This window comes from Salmo salar, chromosome ssa07 (genome assembly GCF_905237065.1).
Source record: "Salmo salar chromosome ssa07, Ssal_v3.1, whole genome shotgun sequence".
NCBI classification, from domain to species: Eukaryota; Metazoa; Chordata; class Actinopteri; order Salmoniformes; family Salmonidae; genus Salmo; species Salmo salar.
Genome location: NC_059448.1, coordinates 17871692 through 17893642, shown reverse-complemented (window position 1 = coordinate 17893642; position 21951 = coordinate 17871692). Strand labels below are relative to the sequence as shown.

Genomic DNA, 21951 nt, shown 5'->3' with positions numbered 1-21951 from the left:
TAATTTAGGCCTATATTATCCGCAAATTTGTAAAATTAAAGGCCAGAACAATGCTACTTTGAGCAAATAACATCTATGCTTCAATGAATAGGAGGAAACGTGATCTGATTGGGAGACAAGGGGGAACGACAATTGCTGACGTGTAACCTGACCACAATTACCTGTTGGTATGGAAATAAATATGCACTTGGAGGAGAGGAGATGATCCTCTCTCTACGCTCCATACCTCCCATGGTGACTGACCACATCATTGAGTGGTGTAATTGAGTGGAAAATACCATCCTACACCCTGCCCGTCGGGTGGAGCACACTTTTGACATCTCGATGCGAGGCTGCCCATTGGTGGAGAACACCTATCGTGACATCTCCCCAAGATCAGCAAGGACGCGCCGGAGCACTTGTTGTTGATGACCAAGTTGACCATGGCCGCAACCAGATGTTTGTAGCCAACCAAATCCAGTCATGTACTGAACCGCTAACCTCCCCAATGATGAGATGTCCTCTACATGTATAAATGTATTATATGTTATATATATATTCCTTAGCATTTGCAATGAGTATGGAGCAGCTATTCATTGAAGTACATGCAGTTCTAATTAGCACTTCAGAAGGTGCACATTTGCCTCTGTAGGTCATTAGCATTTTAATTTAGCACCTCTTCAAGGCTTAGGGCGTCCTCATACACTAGTATTACAAAGTATACTGAAACTTCGGTACTTTCTCGATACAAAACAAAAAAACGATTTGGTACTAAAATGTTTGTAATGTTCGGTACTTTTGTCTCATGTGATTGAGAGGATCAAGTCTGTATATCAGACCATCCATCCCCTTTATAGCGTGAGGAGCAAAGTGCCTGCTCCACCTACTCATTCCTTGCTAGAGCTGTCTGGGCTGCATTGTTAGCTCCCGACTTGAAAAATCTTGAAATATTAAAACTGTTCATTACTGTTCGCAAAACAATGTCAATGCAGGCTAGCCCACTTTTACAATGTAAGATGATACCGGTAGCTTCCAGCTTTAATAGTAGGCTAACTTTTCCTGTTATTTTACAGAAGCAACATCAATTCACTACCCTAGTACTTTGTTTGTGATAATATGCTAACCATAACACAAAATATTCTGATTTCAAAGCTGTTTGTCATCAAAAACTTTATTAATTCACTTCGTCTCCCTCGCCACCAAATACTAATTCACTTCTTTTTCTCCCTCGCTTCCCGTCTGATTTCCAATAGATTCCATAGCTACAAAGTCCGATTCCACAGCCACATTCAGCCTTGCTAATGATGTCATTACTTTCTTAAATATACAGCACACACTTTTATAAAATATGAGATCGCTTCTTCAACACAATTGCTGTTGATCAGTACAATAATGTTCTCCTAGGAGTTGCCAATAAAATAAGTCCTAAATGGAAGGGATTGTTTGTAATCAGTAGCCCCATAAAATCAGGTAAAACATGCTCAATAACTCAATGCATGCACACACTCCTATTGAACAATATGCATTCACCTCTATTGTGAATAGACCCAGTTTATCAATAGAGATTTACCATTCAGATAAATGATAACCATGATGTTGTTTTGTAGTTAGATTGGTCAAATTGATTTTATGATTGAATAATTGATTCATTAATGCATACATGGATGTCTCAACAACAAAAAATGTACAAAAATGTACAACTGTAATGATATTGAACTCAAAAGATGCCCAACGATTGAACAGAGCAGTAGCTAAGTATCTGTCTGAATCAAGTGCCATTCTGTGACTTTGGCTAATACACCTTTCTTTTTTGTTGTGGTATCGTTTTTGAATCGAGTTTCGTGACAGTATCGTGATACTAAACCTGGTATCGTAGTCAAAATTCTGGTATCGTGACAACACTATCGTACACGTCGTGACAATGAACCTCTGAGGCAGCCAAATGAATGTACTAGAAAGACAGGGATATTATGTATCCTTTCCCAGAGAGACCATAGAGAGTTGACAATGTACTCCGGTCATTACAAAAGCCAGTGTCTTCATAATACATGAAAATCAACTGAATGAATGAGAGGTATAAACAAACACCATTTCATGAATAATGTATACAAGCACATTCTATGAATACTGTATGCTTACAGTATCTATAGATCCTGTTATATCCACATGCTACTATAGGTAACCTTTATTCTGTATTAAACACATCACATCTTAATCCGCTGTAATCCAATATAATCCAATATGTCATCTCTTTAAATCTCATTGGCTCACCATCAGTCCAATCACCAAAGCTCAGACGTGAGAGTTAAGGTAGTACTGAAGTTACAATGTTTTAATATAGTCACAGTTTTACAAATCACAAGGAAGTTACTTTGGGAATTATTTTCCTGATGCAGTATGGCTGTATAATTTACCTGTCGAGGTTCGCTGAGGAGCCAGCAAACACATTGACCAAGGTCACTTTGCAACTTGATTAATATATTCACGAGAATTAAACTTCAGTCACTTTTAATGACCAAGAATACGCTTCACCCATGAATAAACTCTGTGGCTCATACACTGGAACAAACAGCATGACAAATTCATTAAAGTAGCATAACATAGCATAACAAGTAAGACGCTATAAGTGTTCTATAAATCAATTACAGCCAGGTATGACAGAAGGTTGTGTTGTCACAGCCGTAACGATTCACAGATTGATCTGTAACAAAACAACCAAATGCAACATAATTGGGCTTCTTTGACGAAGCTGTGTAAACGGTCCTCAATGACTAAGTCCCATTTGTGCGGTGCTGCTCAGGCATGCTGGAAGGGTTGTCCACTACTAGCGATGAGTGGCATATTTTCAGGCACCTGTCCAAGGTGACGAGATAAAGACTCTTTCAGTCCCTTCCAACCTCCTCCTCACCCTCTTTCTGTCTTCAGAGCTCTATTGCTCTCTTTTCTGCCATCTCTCTCTCTGATACACACACGCGCAAACACCCAATGATCTGGAACATGTAATAAGCAAACGCCAACTCTGGTATTTTTCAATGTAACTTGACCCAGAGTCATACTTGTATACATCAGCTAGACACCACAAGGAATGGCAAGAAATAAAATGCCTGATAGCTCTGAAAGTGGCAGTTTTATGCGTCTGTGGAAGCTTGGCTCTGCTTTGCACCTTGAAGCAAGTGACCATAAATGAGCACATTTAGAAGCAGCTTCCAAGAATACAGCAACCAACGTCATATCCAAGATTACAACAACTGTTCGGCTACATCCCTCCTCAGCAGGACTAAGAAAGCAATGGAAAATTTGTGTTCACACAACACACAGTAGAAGAGAAGTGACGGCACAAAGCCCCTTAGAAACTTTACCTGCATGGAGCGTGCCCGTGATGAGTCTATACAGGTAATGGGCGAATTTAAACATTTCCCTCTTGCACCTCTTCCTGCAGCTGCTCATGTTTGCTTCGGGGGTCAGGGGTGAGCGGCACGAGGCAAGTGGGGACTCCTTTTCAGGGTGTAATGCTCTTGGTCCTCTCTTGGTCCTCCCTCTAGGCTTTTGAGTGAAACAGTGACTTTCCTCTCCTCTTGTCATCCAGTCCAGTCCACTCCTCTGTCCGGCTACGTTCCCCGGCTTGCCCCTGGTGTGTGTGTGTGTGTGTGAGAGAGTGGCGGCCGCGGTAGGCTCATGTGTGTGTGGAGAGCACTGGGGGGCTCTTCTTAATGTGACAAATCTCTCAGGGATTCTCTGGTGCCTCCGGGGGCTGGCAGCGTAGCGAGCGCTCTGTCAGGGTCAGTTTACCTCTTGGTCCCCACAGGGCTGCTCTGTATTTGTTGCCCTCTCTCTTTTTCGCTGCAGTGTCTCTTTCCTCTTTGTCCTTCTCACTGAAGCTTCTCTTTTACAACTGAGGTTATTCTCTCTCCACCACTCTCTCTAGCTATGTCTGTACAGTAGCTCTCCACCTCTTACTTTGTCTGTGTAGTATCTCTCCACCTCTCTCTGCCTCTCTTGCTCCAGTACTACGCTGGATGATCACTCTACTCAGCACCATCTGTGGATGTTTTGCCCTCGCCAAGGGGGGAGGGGCCTGTTTGGCCCTAGGGAGGAGGAGAGAGGAGGAGAGAGAAGGGGAGGTGGGGAAAGTAGTAGTGGGAAAGTGTCTACCTCAATGAATCAGCAATGACAGAACAGCAGATTACAGGCCTGTCATATCACGCCGCAATGCACTATGACCAGAGATGGACGGTGTTAATTGAATAGAATCTGTTTCCCAGGAGAGACAGAGAGAGGGGAGAAACAAAGAGCTCACGAGAGAGAGAGATAAGGGGGGGATATGTAGGGATAGATTGAGGTACATAGGGCAGAGAGAGAAAGAGACCGGATGGGTGGGGGGAGAGAGCACAAGCGAAAGAGAGAGCGCGAGGAAGAGAGAGAGCGCGAGGAAGAGAGAGAGTGCGAGGAAGAGAGAGAGTGCGAGGGAGAGAGAAAGTGCGAGGGAGAGAGTGCGAGGGAGAAAGAGAGAGATAAAGGGAGGGTGAGAGAGGGAGGGGAGGGAGAAGATATACAGTACCAATCAAAAGTTTGGAAACACCTATTAATTTATTTATTTATTTATTTGTACTATTTTCGAAATTGTAGAATAATAGTGAAGACAAAACAATGAAATAACACATATGGAATCATGTAGTAACCAAAAAAGTTTTAAACAAATAAAAATATATTTACATTCTTCAAAGTAGCCACCCTTTGCCTTGATGACAGCTTTGCACACTCTTGGCATTCTCTCAACCAGCTTCACCTGGAATGCTTTTCCAACAGTCTTGAAGGAGTTCCCACATATGCTGAGCACTTTTGGGCTGTTTTTACTTCCTTCTGCGGTCCAACTCATCCCAAACCATCTCGACTGGGTTGAGGTCAGGTGATTGTGGAGGCCAGGTCATCTGATGCAGCACTCCATCACTCTCTTTCTTGGTCAAATAGCCCCTAAACAGCCTGGAGGTGTATTGGGTCATTGTCCTGTTGAAAAACAAATGATAGTCCCACTAAGCCCAAACCAGATGGGATGGCGTATCGTTGCAGAATGCTGTGGTAGCAATGCTGGTACGTATGCTTTAAATTCTAAATAAATTACTGACAGTGTCACAAGCAAAGCACCCCCACACCATCGCACCTCCTCCTCCATGCTTCACGGTGGGATCCACACATGCGAAGATCATTCGTTCACCTACTCTGCATCTCACAAAGACACGGAAGTTGGAACCAAAAATCTCAGATTTTCACTGGTCTAATGTCCATTGCTCATGTGTCTTGGCCCAAGCAAGTCTCTTCTTATTATTAGTGTCCTTTAGTAGTGGTTTCTTTGCAGCAATTTGACTATGAAGGCCTGATTAACGCAATCTCCTCTGAACAGTTGATGTTGAAATGTGTCTGTTATTTGAACTCTGTGAAGCATTTATTTGGCCTGCAATTTCTGAGGCTGGTAACTGTAATGAACTTATCCTCTATAGCAGAGGTAACTCTGCATCTTCCTTTCCTGTGGCGGTCCTCATGAGAGACAGTTTCATCATAGCTCTTGATGGTTTTTGCGACTGCACTTGAAGAAACATTCAAAGTTCTTGAAATCTTCCGTATTGACTGACCTTCATGTCTTAAAGCAATGATGGACTGTCATTTCTCTTTGCTAATTTGAGCTGTTCTTGCCATAATATGGACTTGGTCTTTTACCAAATAGGGCTATCTTCTGTATATCACCCCTACCTTGTCACAACACAACTGATTGACTCAAACACATTAAGAAGGAAAGAAATTCCACAAATGAACTTTTAACAAGGCACACCTGTTTATTGAAATCATTCCAGGTGACTACCTCATGAAGCTGGTTGAGAGAATTTCAACAGTGTGCAAAGCTGTCATCAAGGCAAAGGGTGGCTACTTTGAAGAATCTCCAATATAAAATATATTTTGATTTGTTTACCACTTGGTTCCTACATGATTCCATATGTGTTATTTCATAATTTTGATGTCTTCACTATTATTCTATAATGTAGAAAATAGTAAAAATAAAGAAAAACCCTTGAATGAGTAGGTGTATCCTAACTTTTTACTGATAGTGTAGGTACAGAAGCCAAGGTGAAAAAGAAAATGAGACAGAAAGAGAGAGGAGGAATATTGAGTGAGGATCACAGAGTGATATGAGGAGAGGTTGGGAGAAGCTGGTTAACAGGGGGAGCCAGGGAAGGGGCTTCCTGCATGTCGCTGGAACCTAATTTAAAGGTAATAACAGCCAGGGAGCCAAGGTTATCTCATCTGGCTTGATAATGACTGACGGGCTGCGCCCATCATATTTTAGTCGCTCAAAATAGCGTCGGCACTAGGGTTCTGATGACATCACGACCAACTGACTAGGACGAGCACATCAACGTCGCCCGCTAATTAGCCTTTACCTCAATTACGCTCATCGATCAATGTCAATGTTTTCCCCAGTCAAAAGAGACAGTCATTAACTCAAACCCCCATCAACTCCTTAATCAATTATCTCACATGCCCTGCTATCAATTGAAAAAAAAAACGTCCCTTTTCAGTGATATTATTTTCAGGCTGTCAAATGGGTAGTCTGGGTGCTGTGAGGCCTAGGATTCACTATGTGTCTGACTAACATTGGGGAGGCTTGAGCATTCAGGTATGAAATGAGGTGGCTGAAATCTACTGTGAAATGAGGGTAGAGTTCCACAGGTCATTCTGTGCACACAGAACAGGCAGGCCTATTTTGGGAATGTCGCTCCGAGTGGAGAGCTCTTTTTCCGCAAGTGCCGTTGTCGCCTCTGAGGATTCCGACCTCTCTGCTCTCGCCGGCACGTGACTCTGAAGTACATTATTTTAGGACAGAGATGAGGAGCACAGGGACTGTTTCCACGTAGAAAAGTGTTTTTGAAAAAATTTGAGACATCCTTTCTGTCAAATCCTAAAGCTGTGGATTGAATTCACACCGTCGGTCAAAGCTCCCCAAAAAATGTACCCAGTAAGAACAACATTAATGCAAAATGAAAGTATCACATTATGTCATAATGAAGGACAACTTTAGCATGTCTAATAAACATTTAATCACCACTGACCACTGGCCAAATGCAGTGTTAGAAAGAAATGAGGCTATATATCAACTTACCATGTCAGCTCATTGTTTACTTTCAGTTTTCTTGTAAAAAGAAAGACAAACTACATTGGAGTCCAGATCTGGACTAGAACACCAACATCAACTTAAAACTCTCAGCAAAAGTCTCAGTGAAAAATAAAAACAACATCCTTCCTATGTGCCTGCTGCTTCACCCTCTCAAGAGTCCACGTCGAATGAGCCAGCCAATACCTGAAGGTGTGCAGCCCTAATCAAGCGCATTCAATAGGAGGCATTTCAATCAGCGAGGTCCAAAAAGGTACATGGAGAGAGAGAAAGTGGGAAGGAAGGTGTCCTCTATTTTTCTCTCAGAGTGCACCATTTTCTCCAAGGGAGAATTTGGGTTGAGAATCTGTGCAGCTCGGTCACCTCTCACCCAGCACCTGGTTTCCAATTCCAGCTGGGTTTCCGATAAACAAAAAGCGCCTTTTAAACATTTACAGCAAATTCCCTTGCAGTTGTGATCCACTGAAGTTCTGCTGGAGTATTTTAAGGACAGGCCATTTTTGTTGATGAACTGCTTTGTGGGATGCTTCAAGTGACATGAGGACAATTGAGTTCTCTGGTCTATCTCTGACAATACAGACTGAGATAGTCAGTGGTTCCCTTCACACAAACCTGAGCCAATCTGAACCACTGGCAAAATAATACCGACTAGTGTACACAATATTGTTTGCGTGTAGCATTATAGTAACAGCAATCTCTCATCTTTGACCAGACATGCAAGTAACTTTTTATAGATCGTTAAACTAGGATCTTCTGTTCCTCGAAATACACACATAATGTATATGATCCATGACCATCACATTCCAAGACCATATACGTACAGTCAGGACACCGTCAAGACCAGTCATGTTTGCCTTAATGGAAATTGCCATGACGACAACCATGCTGATAGCTCACATCGTTACAGGAGCAGTGTGGAGCCTGCCTTCTTGGAAGCCCTGCTGACGTCATGGGATGTTAACAGTCAGGATAGATTATGTAATAGGCAGCTTCTGTTTTGGTACTGGTATTCCAAAAAGGATAATACATGTAAGAATACAACCTCAACAACAACAAAAAACACATCTAATTTCGGGAATTTTGAGATTCTGTGACGAGGCATGGTGCAATGATGAATGATATTGTATGAAATAGGCTATAAAATAGGCCCAGAACCTGCTGAGCTGTGGACCTGGTGGTGTCCGCTGCTGAAATATCAACACCCTGACCTTGGCACCTGCAACCTCACAGACTGACCCCACAGGTTTTAAACAAGGCCAAGGGAATACTAACCATCACTGCCTGCTGAAGGGAATGAGGAGGACGACGAGGATAGAGGTGAAGAGAAAAGAGAGAGTGAAGGAGAGAGAACTACAAACAAAGCAAAGAGAAAAATAACTTTACAATGCATTCATTACCTCTGGTCAAAAAATACAAACATTCATGACGTAGTCACCTGGAATCCATTTCAATTAACAGGTGTGCCTTGTTAAAAGTTCATTTATGGAATTTCTTGTCACGCCCTGACCATAGAGAGCCTTTGTTTCTCTATGGTGTAGTAGGTCAGGGCGTGACTAGGGGGTAGTCTAGTTTATATTTCTATGTTGTGTTCTAGTTTATATTTTCTAGGTTGGTGTTTTGTATGAATCCCAATTAGAGGCAGCTGGTAATCGTTGTCTCTAATTGGGGATCATATTTAAGTAGCTATTTTTCCCACCTGTGTTTGTGGGATATTGTTTTGTGTTTGTGCCTGTGCACCACGTAGTCACGTTTAGTTGTTCGTTTATTTGATTTATTTGTTTTTGCTTGAAGTTCCACTTTGGAATAAAGATGTGGAACTCTACACACGCTGCACCTTGGTCCCGTTCTTACGACAACCGTGACATTTCTTTCCTTCTTAATGCGTTTGAGCCAATCAGTTGGGTTGTGACAAGGTAGGGGTGGTATACAGAAGATAGCCCTATTTGGTAAAAGACCAAGTCCATATCATTGCAAGAACAGCTCAAATAAGCAAAGATAAATAACAGTCCTTAAGACATGAAGGTCAGTCAAATTGGAAAATGTCAAGAACTTTGAAAGTTTCTTCAAGTGCAGTCACAAAAACCATCAAACGCTATGATGAAACTGTCTCTAATGAGGACCGCCACAGGAAAGGAAAACCCAGAGTTACCTCCACTGCAGAGGATAAGTTCATTAGAGTTACAAGCCTCAGAAATTGCAGCCACAAATAAATGCTTCAAAGAGTTCAAGTAACAGACACATCTCAACATCAACTGTTCAAGACTGCTTGAATCAGGCTTTCATGGCCGAATTGCTGCAAAGAAACCACACAGGACACCAATGTAAGAAGAGACTTGCTTGGGCCAAGAAACACGAGCAATGGACATTAGACCAGTGGAAATCTGTCCTTTGGTCTGGAGTACAAATTTGAGATTTTTTTTGTTCCAATCGCTGTGTCTTTGTGAGATGCTGTATAGGTGAACGAATGATCTGCGAATGTGTAGTTCCCACAGGGAAGCATGGAGGAGGTGGTGTGATAGTGATGGTGTGCCGGTGACACTATCTGTAATTGATTTAGAATTTAAGGCATCCTTAACTAGCATGGCTACCACAACATTCAGCAACGATACGCCATCCCATCTGGTTTGGGCTTAGTGGGACTATCATTTGTATTCAATAGGACAATGACCCAACACACCTCCTGGCTGTGTAAGGGCTATATGACCAAGAAGGAGAGTGATGGAGTGCTGCATCAGATGACCTGGCCTCCACAATCAGCCCACCTCAACAGACCTGGCCTCCACAAGCAGCCCTCCTCAAACCAATTGAGATCGTTTGGGATGAGTTGGACCGCAGAGAGAAGGAAAAGCAGCCAACAAGTGCTCAGCATATGTGAAACTCCTTCAAGACTGTTGGAAAAGCATTCCAGGTGAAGCTTGTTGAGGGAATGCCAAGAGTGTGCAAAGCTGTCATCAATGCAAAGGGTGGCTACTTTGAAGAATCTAAAATCTAAAACATATTTTGATTTGATTAACACTTTTTTGGTTACTACATGATTCCATATGTGTTATTTCATAGTTTTGATGTCTTCACTATTATTTACATTTACATTTACATTTAAGTCATTTAGCAGACGCCCTTATCCAGAGCGACTTACAAATTGGTGCATTCACCTTATGATATCCAGTGGAACAACCACTTTACAATAGTGCATCTAAATCTTTTAAGGGGGGGGGGGTTAGAAGGATTACTTTATCCTATCCTAGGTATTCCTTAAAGAGGTGGGGTTTCAGGTGTCTCCGGAAGGTGGTGATTGACTCCGCTGTCCTGGCGTCGTGAGGGAGCATGTTCCACCATTGGGGTGCCAGAGCAGCGAACAGTTTTGACTGGGCTGAGCGGGAACTGTGCTTCCTCAGAGGTAGGGGGGCCAGCAGGCCAGAGGTGGATGAACGCAGTGCCCTTGTTTGGGTGTAGGGCCTGATCAGAGCCTGAAGGTATGGAGGTGCCGTTCCCTTCACAGCTCCGTAGGCAATCACCATGGTCTTGTAGCGGATGCGAGCTTCAACTGGAAGCCAGTGGAGAGAGCGGAGGAGCGGGGTGACGTGAGAGAACTTGGGAAGGTTGAACACCAGACGGGCTGCGGCGTCCTGGATGAGTTGTAGGGGTTTAGTGGCACAGGCAGGGAGCCCAGCCAACAGCGAGTTGCAGTAATCCAGACGGGAGATGACAAGTGCCTTGATTAGGACCTGCGCCGCTTCCTGTGTGAGGCAGGGTCGTACTCTGCGAATGTTGTAGAGCATGAACCTACAGGATCGGGTCACCGCCTTGATGTTAGTGGAGAACGACAGGGTGTTGTCCAGGATCACGCCAAGGTTCTTAGCACTCTGGGAGGAGGGGACAAGGGAGTTGTCAACCGTGATGGCGAGATCATGGAACGGGCAGTCCTTCCCCGGGAGGAAGAGCAGCTCCGTCTTGCCGAGGTTCAGCTTGAGCTGGTGATCCGTCATCCACACTGATATGTCTGACAGACATGCAGAGATGCGATTCGCCGCCTGGTTATCAGAAGGGGGGAAAGGAGAAGATTAATTGTGTGTCGTCTGCATAGCAATGATAGGAGAGACCATGTGAGGATATGACAGAGCCAAGTGACTTGGTGTATAGCGAGAATAGGAGAGGGCCTAGAACAGAGCCCTGGGGGACACCAGTGGTGAGAGCGCATGGTGCGGAGACAGATTCTCGCCACGCCACCTGGTAGGAGCGACCTGTCAGGTAGGACGCAATCCAAGCGTGGGCCGCGCCGGAGATGCCCAACTCGGAGAGGGTGGAGAGGAGGATCTGATGGTTCACAGTATCAAAGGCAGCAGAAAGGTCTAGAAGGATGAGAGCAGAGGAGAGAGAGTTAGCTTTAGCAGTGCGGAGAGCCTCCGTGACACAGAGAAGAGCAGTCTCAGTTGAATGCCCAGTCTTGAAACCTGACTGATTAGGATCAAGAAGGTCACTCTGAGAGAGATAGCAGGAGAGCTGGCCAAGGACGGCACGTTCAAGAGTTTTGGAGAGAAAAGAAAGAAGGGATACTGGTCTGTAGTTGTTGACATCGGAGGGATCGAGTGTAGGTTTTTTCAGAAGGGGTGCAACTCTCGCTCTCTTGAAGACGGAAGGGACGTAGCCAGCGGTCAAGGATGCGTTGATGAGCGAGGTGAGGAAGGGGAGAAGGTCTCCGGAAATGGTCTGGAGAAGAGAGGAGGGGATAGGGTCAAGTGGGCAGGTTGTTGGGCGGCCGGCCGTCACAAGACGCGAGATTTCATCTGGAGAGAGAGGGGAGAAAGAGGTCAAAGCACAGGGTAGGGCAGTGTGAGCAGGACCAGCGATGTCGTTTGACTTAGCAAACGAGGATCGGATATTGTCAACCTTCTTTTCAAAATGGTTGACGAAGTCATCCGCAGAGAGGGAGGAGGGGGGGGAGGGGGAGGAGGATTCAGGAGGGAGGAGAAGGTAGCAAAGAGCTTCCTAGGGTTAGAGGCAGATGCTTGGAATTTAGAGTGGTAGAAAGTGGCTTTAGCAGCAGAGACAGAAGAGGAGAATGTAGAGAGGAGGGAGTGAAACGATGCCAGGTCCGCAGGGAGGCGAGTTTTCCTCCATTTCCGCTCGGCTGCCCGGAGCCCTGTTCTGTGAGCTCGTAGTGAGTCGTCGAGCCACGGAGCAGGAGGGGAGGACCGAGCCGGCCTGGAGGATAGGGGACAGAGAAAATCAAAGGATGCAGAAAGGGAGGAGAGGAGGGTTGAGGAGGCAGAATCAGGAGATAGGTTGGAGAAGGTTTGAGCAGAGGGAAGAGATGATAGGATGGAAGAGGAGAGAGTAGCGGGAGAGAGAGCGAAGGTTGGGACGGCGCAATACCATCCGAGTAGGGGCAGAGTGAGAAGTGTTGGATGAGAGCGAGAGGGAAAAGGATACAAGGTAGTGGTCGGAGATTGGTGGTCCTCAGGAAAGGAACTTATCAAGGCGTCAAGCTCATTGATGAACTCTCCAAGGGAACCTGGAGGGCAGGCATTATTCTACAATGTAGAAAATAGTAAAAGTAAAGAAAAGCCCTTGAATGACATTGTCCACGTGTGATATTCGGAGTAATCCCAATATTATATATGTCTAAAAGACACACCTGGATACAGAATTTGTGAGGATGGACATTTCATACGCAATGTATAGGATTTCACATACATGTATCTCAGGATATCGAATGAGTCCATATCCAGAATAGACTCATTCGATATCCTGAGATGCATGTATGTGACATCCTATACATTGCATATCTGTGTTTTCTCAGCACATTCACGATAGGAAACTATATTGAGTCCAGATGTGCATCTCTTGGCTGAGGTTCATATCGGGATCTTAAAATGCTTCTTGATATGCTGAAAATAAGGACGATTTCAGATGCATTTTAGATTTTTCAGCACATGCTCAATAATTGAACATATGAAATCCATATTTTTCTTTCGTGCAGATATCATTTTTGGATTCATGGTATGGCTGGATATTGACTCATTAGCTATGCCAACTTGACATCATATTTTCTCTATATGTTGACAAATACTGGAAGTAGGCCAACATAAACTCAGCCAAAAAGGAAACGTCCTCTCACTGTCAACTGCGTTTATTTTCAGCAAACTTAACATGTGTAAATATTTGTATGAACATAACAAGATTCAACAACTGAGACATAAACTGAACAAGTTCCACAGACATGTGACTAACATAATTGGAATAATGTGTCCCTGAGAAAAGGGGGGGGGTCAAAATCAGAAGTAACAGTCAGTAGCATTATGATCTCCTCCTCATGGACTGCACCAGATTTGCCAGTTCTTGCTGTGAGATGTTACCCCTCTCTTCCACCAAGGCACCTGTAAGTTCCCGGACATTTCTGGGGGGAATGGCCCTAGCCCTCACTCTCCGATCCAACAGGTCCCAGGCGTGCTCAATGGGATTGAGATCCGGGTTCTTCGCTGGCCATGGCAGAACACTGACATTCCTGTCTTGCAGGAAATCACGCACATAACGAGCAGTATGGCTGGTGGCATTGTCATGCTGGAGGGTCATGTCAGGATGAGCCTGCAGGAAGGGTACCTCATGAGGGAGGAGGATGTCTTCCCTGTAACGCGCAACGTTGAGATTGCCTGCAATGACAACAAGCTGTGTCCGATGATGCTGTGACACATCGCCCCATACCATGACGTACCCTACACCTTCAAATCGATCCCGCTCCAGAGTACAGGCCTCGGTGTAACGCTCATTCCTTCGACGATAAACGTGAATCCGACCATCACCCCGGGTGAGACAAAACCGGGACTCGTCAGTGAAGAGCACTTTTTGCCAGTCCTGTCCTGTTTAGCACAGCGACGGTGGGTTTGTGCCCATAGGCGATGTTGTTGCCGGTGATGTCGTTAAATTATCTTTGAAATACAGGGTCCTGAAAAAGGGACGTTTCTTTTTTTGCTGAGTTTAGTATATTTTCTCAGCACATACAATAAAAAGTAAAGTATATGCTCTTGGCTGAGGTCCATATCAGGATCTTGATATGCATTTTGATATGCTAAATAAGGACCATTTCTGAATATTTATTTGAGTTTGAGGACGTGCTCAATAATTTGACAAATATAAAATCCATATCATTATGTCAGACAGTATAAATTGTGTATTACCTCTGGTATTTTCTGCTGCGGAGTTCCAACTGTTATTTTTCAATTTGGTTGCCACAAATGAGTATGTAAACGGTGTGGACGAACTGACCAATGGAGAAACAAAGAAGTGAGAAGCTGTTAAGAAAATGTGCTAATTTGGCCAGTAGACAGTAGGGCTAGCTAGGCTTGATAGGGGGGTAAGAGCGAACTATCCTAACCCCATCAAGCCTCAAGATGACGGCTAACGTTGTAAAACGTTTAGACATATTTGGGATTACTGGTTAATATAAGCTAGCTAACGTTAGCTAGCTAGCTAACCAACTAACTAACTAGCAACTGAGCTGTATACTGAACAAAAATATAAAACGCAACATGTAAAGTGTTGGTCCCATGTTTCATGAGCTGAAATAAAAGATCCCAGAAATGTTCCATATGCACAAAAATGTTATTCTATAAAATATTTTGCACAAATTTGTTTACATCCCTGTTAGTGAGCATTTCTCCTTTGCCAAGATAATCCATCCACCTGACAGGTGTGGCATATCAAGAAGCTGAATAAACAGCATGATCATTACACAGGCGCACCTTGAGCTGGGGACAATAAAAGGCCACTAAAATGTTCAGTTTTGTCACACAACACAATGCCACAGATGTCAAGTTTTGAGGGAGTGTGCAATTGGCATGCTGACTGCAGGAATGTCCACCAGAGCTGATGCCAGAGAACTGAATGTTCATTTCTCTACCATAAGCCGCTTCCAATGTCGTTTTAGAGAAATTGGCAGTACGTCCAACCGGCCTCAAACCGCAGACCACGTGTAACCACGCCAGCCCAGGATCTCCACATCCGGCATCAGATTTCCTTACATGAACTGTAACTCAGTAAAATCTTTGAAATTGTTGCATGTTGCGTTTATATTTTTGTTCAGTGTAGAAAGTCACCTCTAAGTCCAACACGTATACATTATTACATCTTAAGCTCTAACTTTGTAATTCACTCCTGACACCAAAAGGAGCAGATAGGTCATATAAACATGTTTCTTTGACACAAGACACATGCATCCTGGTTAAAATACATGCTTTGACAAATCAATCAAATGTATTTATAAAGCCCTTTTTACATCAGCAGATGTCACAAAGTGCTATACACAAACCAAGCCTAAAACCCCAAACAGCAAGCAATGCAGATGTAGAAGCACGGTGGCTAGGGAAAAACTCCTTAGAAAGGAAGGAACCTAGGAAGAAACCTAGAGAGGAACCAGGCTCTGAGGGGTGGCCAGTCCTCTTCTGGCTGTGCTGAGTGGATATTAGAAGAGTACATGGCCATATCAGAAAGATAATGTAAGATAAATGTTACACTAAGATACATCTATTTTCAAAAGTCTCCCATCTCTATACTGTCAATGTTAAAATCACAAGGCCATGAAACCCAATGTGACAAACCAGCCATTCCAACCAATAACGGCGCTCATAAGAGCCGATTGTATCAAAAGTGTAACATCACACTCTAAGCAGATCATTCACCTTCATGTGATGGATCATTCAATATGCCATGGATTTAACCCCCAACACTCAACAACTCCCGGGGTGTGCTTTGCCCAAGCTTTATGGGCAAGGGCAAAGCACTTCCTCTAAAGAAAGGAAACATTTTCTGAGACGAGGCGATAAAGGAAGAGCCTATCAAACTGTCTTTTGGGTACCGATAGCTCTGAAGGCAAAGTGATGCCTTTTTCGAGACAACTGTGTTATCAGTGACATTTGGAGTTTAATGCACTGAGCTGTTTCAGAAATAAGCCAGGTTAGTATCCTCCGAGCTCGCTAAACTGCTATGACAGTTTGCGAATGTTAGCTCACCTGCTCTCGTGGGCCATTGAGGAAAAGCCACATGGTGTTCATCCTTGTGTTAATTTGAATCTGGGATGGTTCTGTATCCACTCAAAGACTTTGGACATTTTGTCGACCTATAACCAGGCAATACTGAACCATTTGGATAATCATATGAATTAAGTGTCAGAGCAGTACTTGATACCCCAGGTGTGATTTTATATGCAGTTTGCAAGCAGGGAAGGGCATTCAAATTTGGGCTATTTCTAATGCTCGTCTGCAGTCAGTGGTCTTTTTGTATTCGCTTCCATGTCTCAGTCTCCGACTGTAGCTCATTTGCAAATGGTTATTCCATTACAGAATATTGATACAATCCCCAACAGTAGAAACTGGCTGATGTGGTACTTGAGCTTTACAAAGAAACTTGCAGAGTCAAATTCATTCCTCCTTGTGGGATTTATTTTTTTATATGTGTCATTACGCTTCAGATGTCCTATCGCAGTATCAGAAGCAGCTATTCTGTAAGACGAATGAAACGCAGATAAGGGTAGACTTGGCTTTCTTTGTCCATTTGCGAAGCCTACCGCTGAAGAGAGGCGGTAATGGACAACTTATCTTTGGGCAACTTTAGCTCTGGAAAAGTTGTCTCTCTCGAATAGAGAGCGAAGAGGACGATTGTTGGCATGGCTCCAGGTTCCACTAGGGAGATAATGCTTTGTTATCCTGCCTCCCCTTTTAATTTGATCGTTTTGGGTTGTTAAAAGCGGTCTCGGTATTTCTTTGTTGGGTTGTGAGTCTTTATGTCTGTTAAAGTCCATTTACTCTTCTCTCTGTGTGTGAATCATTGTTGTCTCTTGCAGTCTTTTATGGGGGTTTTCACCTCTGGCAGGGTATCAGAGTCTGATTACGGGCAAGGTCGCCAGCTCAGGCTAATCAAATATAATGCACAGCCATATGTGGGTCTGGCGGTCATGAATTGTTGTCAGCCAGTGATTGTCAAGCAAATAACTTCCGGTCTCATGGTAATTGACTGTTAATTAACATAAACACATTTAGCATCTCCTGGCTTCCACTCATAGCCTACAAGCCACTGATGCAGACCTCTGTAACATCTACATTTTAAAAAGTCTAATAAATCCATGTAATATAGCCTACACCATCACAATAAATTCATTATTTATTTTAGACAGGTCTAAAGAAACATGATATGAAGAAAATGTAGTCTATTTCAGAAGAACAGAATAGCATATTCTGAGTTGTCCTTATGTTAGGCCATGATCTGGCTATGCCATATAGCTGTGGGCTACACTAGTTCATTTAGCAGACAAGATATGCTTAGAATTCTGTGGCATTATTTTATATTATTTTATAGTATGAAGAACACAACTGAACATAGCTGAATAAAACAGAAAGGATATTTTCTCCAAACGTTTTGAGGGAGTGCACACATGCAGCTATTCTGTGTTGAGCGGTTAACAAAGAAATAGGTACTCCTATATGCTAATTTAGAGTTATTTATGTAACTTTAGTTTTGATAAACATTTTGGGATATATGTTTTGATTTTGTCACGTGTGCTCCCTCTCTGGCCTCAAGGTCACCAGGCTGCTCATTATGGTGCACACCTGTCACCATCTTTACTCGGACCTGCAGTCGTCAGACTCACCTGGACTCCATCACTTCCCTGATTACCTTCCCTATATATGTCACTCCCTTTGGTTCCTTTCCCAGGCTTCATTGTTTTAGTTTCATGTCTGTGTGCTGTTAGTGTTTCTTGTTTTGTATTATGTTCCCTTTATTTTATTAAAACACTCACTCCCTGAACTTGCTTCCCGACTCTCAGTGCATATCGTTACAGATTTTTAATACATTCTAGGGCTGCATGATGCGACTCTAATTGTACACATTTTCATGAAAGGTATCTGCTTTGTTTTTTGAGCATCAGTCTCTCATTCACAATTTGACAAGCACTTGATAATGCCTCGAATTTCCCGGCTGCATCCCCTTTGTGTGGCCGTAATGCCCCTTAATAAAATCCATGCCTTTTGCAGCCAGTGGCCGTTGTGCCCTTGGGTTGAATATTAACATTGCCTTCTCCCGGCTGCGTGCCGAAGCACCTCTCACTCACATGGCTCTGTCACGTGATCAGGTCTTTCACACAGGCTACAAGTGAAGACGGACACATCGGGGATGCAACTGCGTGCTTCCTTATCTAATTCCGAGCCGCATATTGAAGATATTGGAAGAACTGTCCACATTTACTTTGTCAGCCAACAAGATGAGTAGGCCTAATGAACAGCAAAAGCACTAGCCTATGTCAATCTACTATCCCCCATAGTACAAAAGTTGACCTATTCTGTTCTAGAAATAAATATTACAAAGATAGTTCGGGACAGTTGTGTGATTCAATGGATCCCACATGAATACAACCACTAGCGTCAAAAACCTGTTTAAAGAAATGAGCCTGATGCAACATATGAGAACATTTATCTTAAAATGTTGATAAACTATTAGGCTATTTATTCACATAAGCACAGCAATGCGCACATGGCAGTAGGTTATAAGCACAAATGTTCCATTAGCAGGAAAACACCATTATCAAAAGTGACCACAAATGCGATTATGCATGTAATGCTTTTATTATAGAGGTGCATTTTTATGGTGAAAATGATCTTCCCCAAACTTCAAACTCAAGCGCTGCATATGTATACCAGTTAGGGTCTACACTCGTTGTAAAGCGGATTAATGTGCTTCATTTAAAGAAGTTATTTGGTTACTTTAGTAGTGGTATAATCCTTATGAAAAAAACATATAGGCCTATGGGCTAGGCTACATGAGGTGTGCGACTATGATTTGAAAAAGTCGCAAGAAAAAGCATGTGCTGTTTGCCTTAAGCTGGGCATCATTCACAAGTGATAATATATAATTCACAGATAATATAGTCACCAATCAAACTATTTTTTATTTAATCTTGTCTTTAGATATACTAAATAATAAATGCATGAAATCTATTTTAATTTAGAATGGACCATTAACATGCACCTGTCTCGAAACAGGGGCAGCGGAAAACAATACATGTCATCTATGCAGTTAAATTGCGAACAGACCCTTTCCCATGGTTCATTTTCATGCCAGCCAGGTAGGCTATACTCTTGTTTCAAAGTGAAGCAATGTGCTTAATATTAGGAAAGTTGAGAAATAAAAACTCAGCAAAAAAGAAACGTCCTCTCACTGTCAACAGCGTTTATTTTAAGCAAACGTAACATGTGTAAATATTTGTATGAACATAACAAGATTCAACAACTGAGACATAAACTGAACAAGTTCCACAGACATGTGACTAACAGAAATTGAATGTGTCCCTGAACAAAGAGGGGGGGGGGGGGGGGTCAAAAATGTAACAGTCATTATCTGGTGTGGCCACCAGCTGCATTAAGTACTGCAGTGCATCTCATCCACCTTGGACTGCACCAGATTTGCCAGTTCTTGCTGTGAGAGGTTACCCCACTCTTCCACCAAGGCACCTGCAAGCACTTTTTGCCAGTCCTGTCTGGTCCAGCGATGGTGGGTTTGTGCCCATAGGCGATGTTGTTGCCGGTGATGTCTGGTGAGGACCTGTCTTACAACAGGCCTACAAGCCCTCAGTCCAGCATCTCTCAGCCTATTGCGGACAGTCTGAGCAGTGATGAAGGGATTGTGCGTTCCTGGTGTAACTCGGGCAGTTGTTGTTACCATCCTGTACCTGTCCCACAGGTGTGATGTTCGGATGTACCGATCCTGTGCAGGTGTTGTTACACGTGGTCTGCCACTGCGAGGACGATCGGCTGTCTGTCCTGTCTCCCCGTAGCACTGTCTTAGGCGTCTCACAGTACAGACATTGCAATTTATTGCCCTGGCCACATCTGCAGTCCTCATGCTTCCTTGCAGTATGCCTAAGGCACGTTCACACAGATGAGCAGGGACCCTGGGCATATTTCTTTTGGTGTTTTTCAGAGTCAGTTGAAAGGCCTCTTCAGTGTCCTAAGGTTTCATAACTGTGACCTTAATTGCCTACTGTCTGTAAGCTGTTAGTGTCTTAACGACCGTTCCACAGGTGCATGTTCATTAATTGTTTATGGTTCATTGAACAAGCATGGGAAACACTGTTTAAACCCTTTACAATGAAGATCTGTGAAGTTATTTGGATTTTTACGAATTATCTTTGAAAGACAGGGTCCTGAAAAAGGGACGTTTCTTTTTTTGCTGAGTTTAGTAGGCCTAGCTTATAGAAAGCTGATGGGATCCTCCTCTTTTTAATAGAGGCCATCACTCTGTTTTCTCACACAATTGCATTGCCTATAGAAATGTTGCACAACATGAGCTCATGGGCTCTCATGAAGTGTTTGATTAGATTTTCGATTACATTTGCATTGATGTCAGAGTGATTAGAGGGACAATAGAGTGCTGAGTACCAGGCAGTTAGCAAGTTTGGTAATGACCATCAGCAGCATCAGGGCTTGGAGAAGCCTAATTACCGTGACTAAACAGTCACGTGGAATTTGACTGCTGTCATGACACATTGTGGCGGTAATATGGTCACCGTAACAGCCCTAGGTCTGGGAAATCTGTAGGTCTGGCAAATCTATGGGATTTAATGTAAAGTGTGTGGCGCCTGAAGCCTGATAATGCAAATGTGAGGGTCCTTATGTTTCCAATGTGGATCAATGTGTAGATATACAGGTGGGGTTCTTGTATTGGCAAGGTAATTAACTATACTTTCAGCAGTGCCACAACAGAGTATGATTATTGGTTGTGGTCCAAAGCAGTATTTAGATTTGCTTAGAGGTGACTATAATGACTCAAGCCACACAAAATAAAAAACGTCAAGAGCTACTGAATCAAGTCCTAAAGCATTACCATATCAACCTCTGTGGAGAACAATGCTGACTCACTACCATTGTAGTCATCATCTGTAACACGAGAGACTCTTGTCTGTACCACTGCGTTCTTAAGCAGGGAGGAGTGCCAGAAAAGCAGATAGTCTCAAATGTGCTCTAGATGCTGAGTTACAGCTACCAAAGAACATCCCAAAGGTCAAAACCCGCTTTGGTCACTGTCCACCAAGAAGTCAGCCTGACAAATTACAGTACATCGACGGACAGACAGAAGAGAAGCTAAAGATAGTCTGTCTCAGACAGTCAAAACATGGATATGGGACAAATTTTTATATATGTGTAGGAGACTGCAAAGTAAAGAACAAAAAACATGATAGGTCTCAGAGACGGAGAGTCGGAATAAAGAAGTCACTGGTGACAACGACTATCTCCTAGTCTGCTGGGGCCAACTGACAAATTAGTTAGGGAACAGACAGGGATGGTCCAGGAGTGGGAGACACATTGAGGAAGAGGGGAGAGGGAGAGAGAAGTGGAGAGTAATGAAGACCTCAGGGCTGGGGGGAAATGATGACGACCATCTATCTCTCTATCTAGCTATCGCTCTCTTTGATGGACTGAGAGTTCTTTGCTCATTTTGCCTTCCCTTACCATCCCTCGGGCCAGAAGAGTCTTTAAATATGATGCCCCTCTACAGACATATACCATCCATCTCACCATTGACAGTCAAGAAACTCTGCCTTAGCAGTAGAGTAGGACCCTGATTGTCAAGTGTCAGTGTGCAGTGGTTAGGACGGAGTCAGGCGCAGGACACATACCTGAGTAAAAGACGTACTTTACTCGAAAAAAACCAACAATGATTTCCACACAGGGAAAAACACACCAGCTCACAGAAGCCTTGAACACTAAACAAAGAACAAACACGCACAAAACCATGTGGGAACCAGAGGGTTAAATAGGGAATCA

The 21951-nt window shown here is 43.4% G+C and overlaps 1 protein-coding gene across 2 annotated transcripts in view; it reads right to left on the bottom strand.

The window, feature by feature from the left end:
• LOC106608614 (Kv channel-interacting protein 4) overlaps positions 1-21951 on the bottom strand; it is a 266063-nt gene that overhangs the window by 178880 nt on the left and 65232 nt on the right. The window contains exon 1 of one of the 2 annotated variants that reach the window (XM_014206652.2): positions 3339-3969. The exons of the other annotated variant lie outside the window; for it this stretch is intronic. Within the exon in view, the coding sequence (XP_014062127.1) occupies positions 3339-3561 (223 nt within the window). The 5' untranslated portion in view covers positions 3562-3969. Of the gene's footprint in view, positions 1-3338; positions 3970-21951 lie in introns of those variants that run through there. 2 annotated transcript variants of the gene reach the window in all.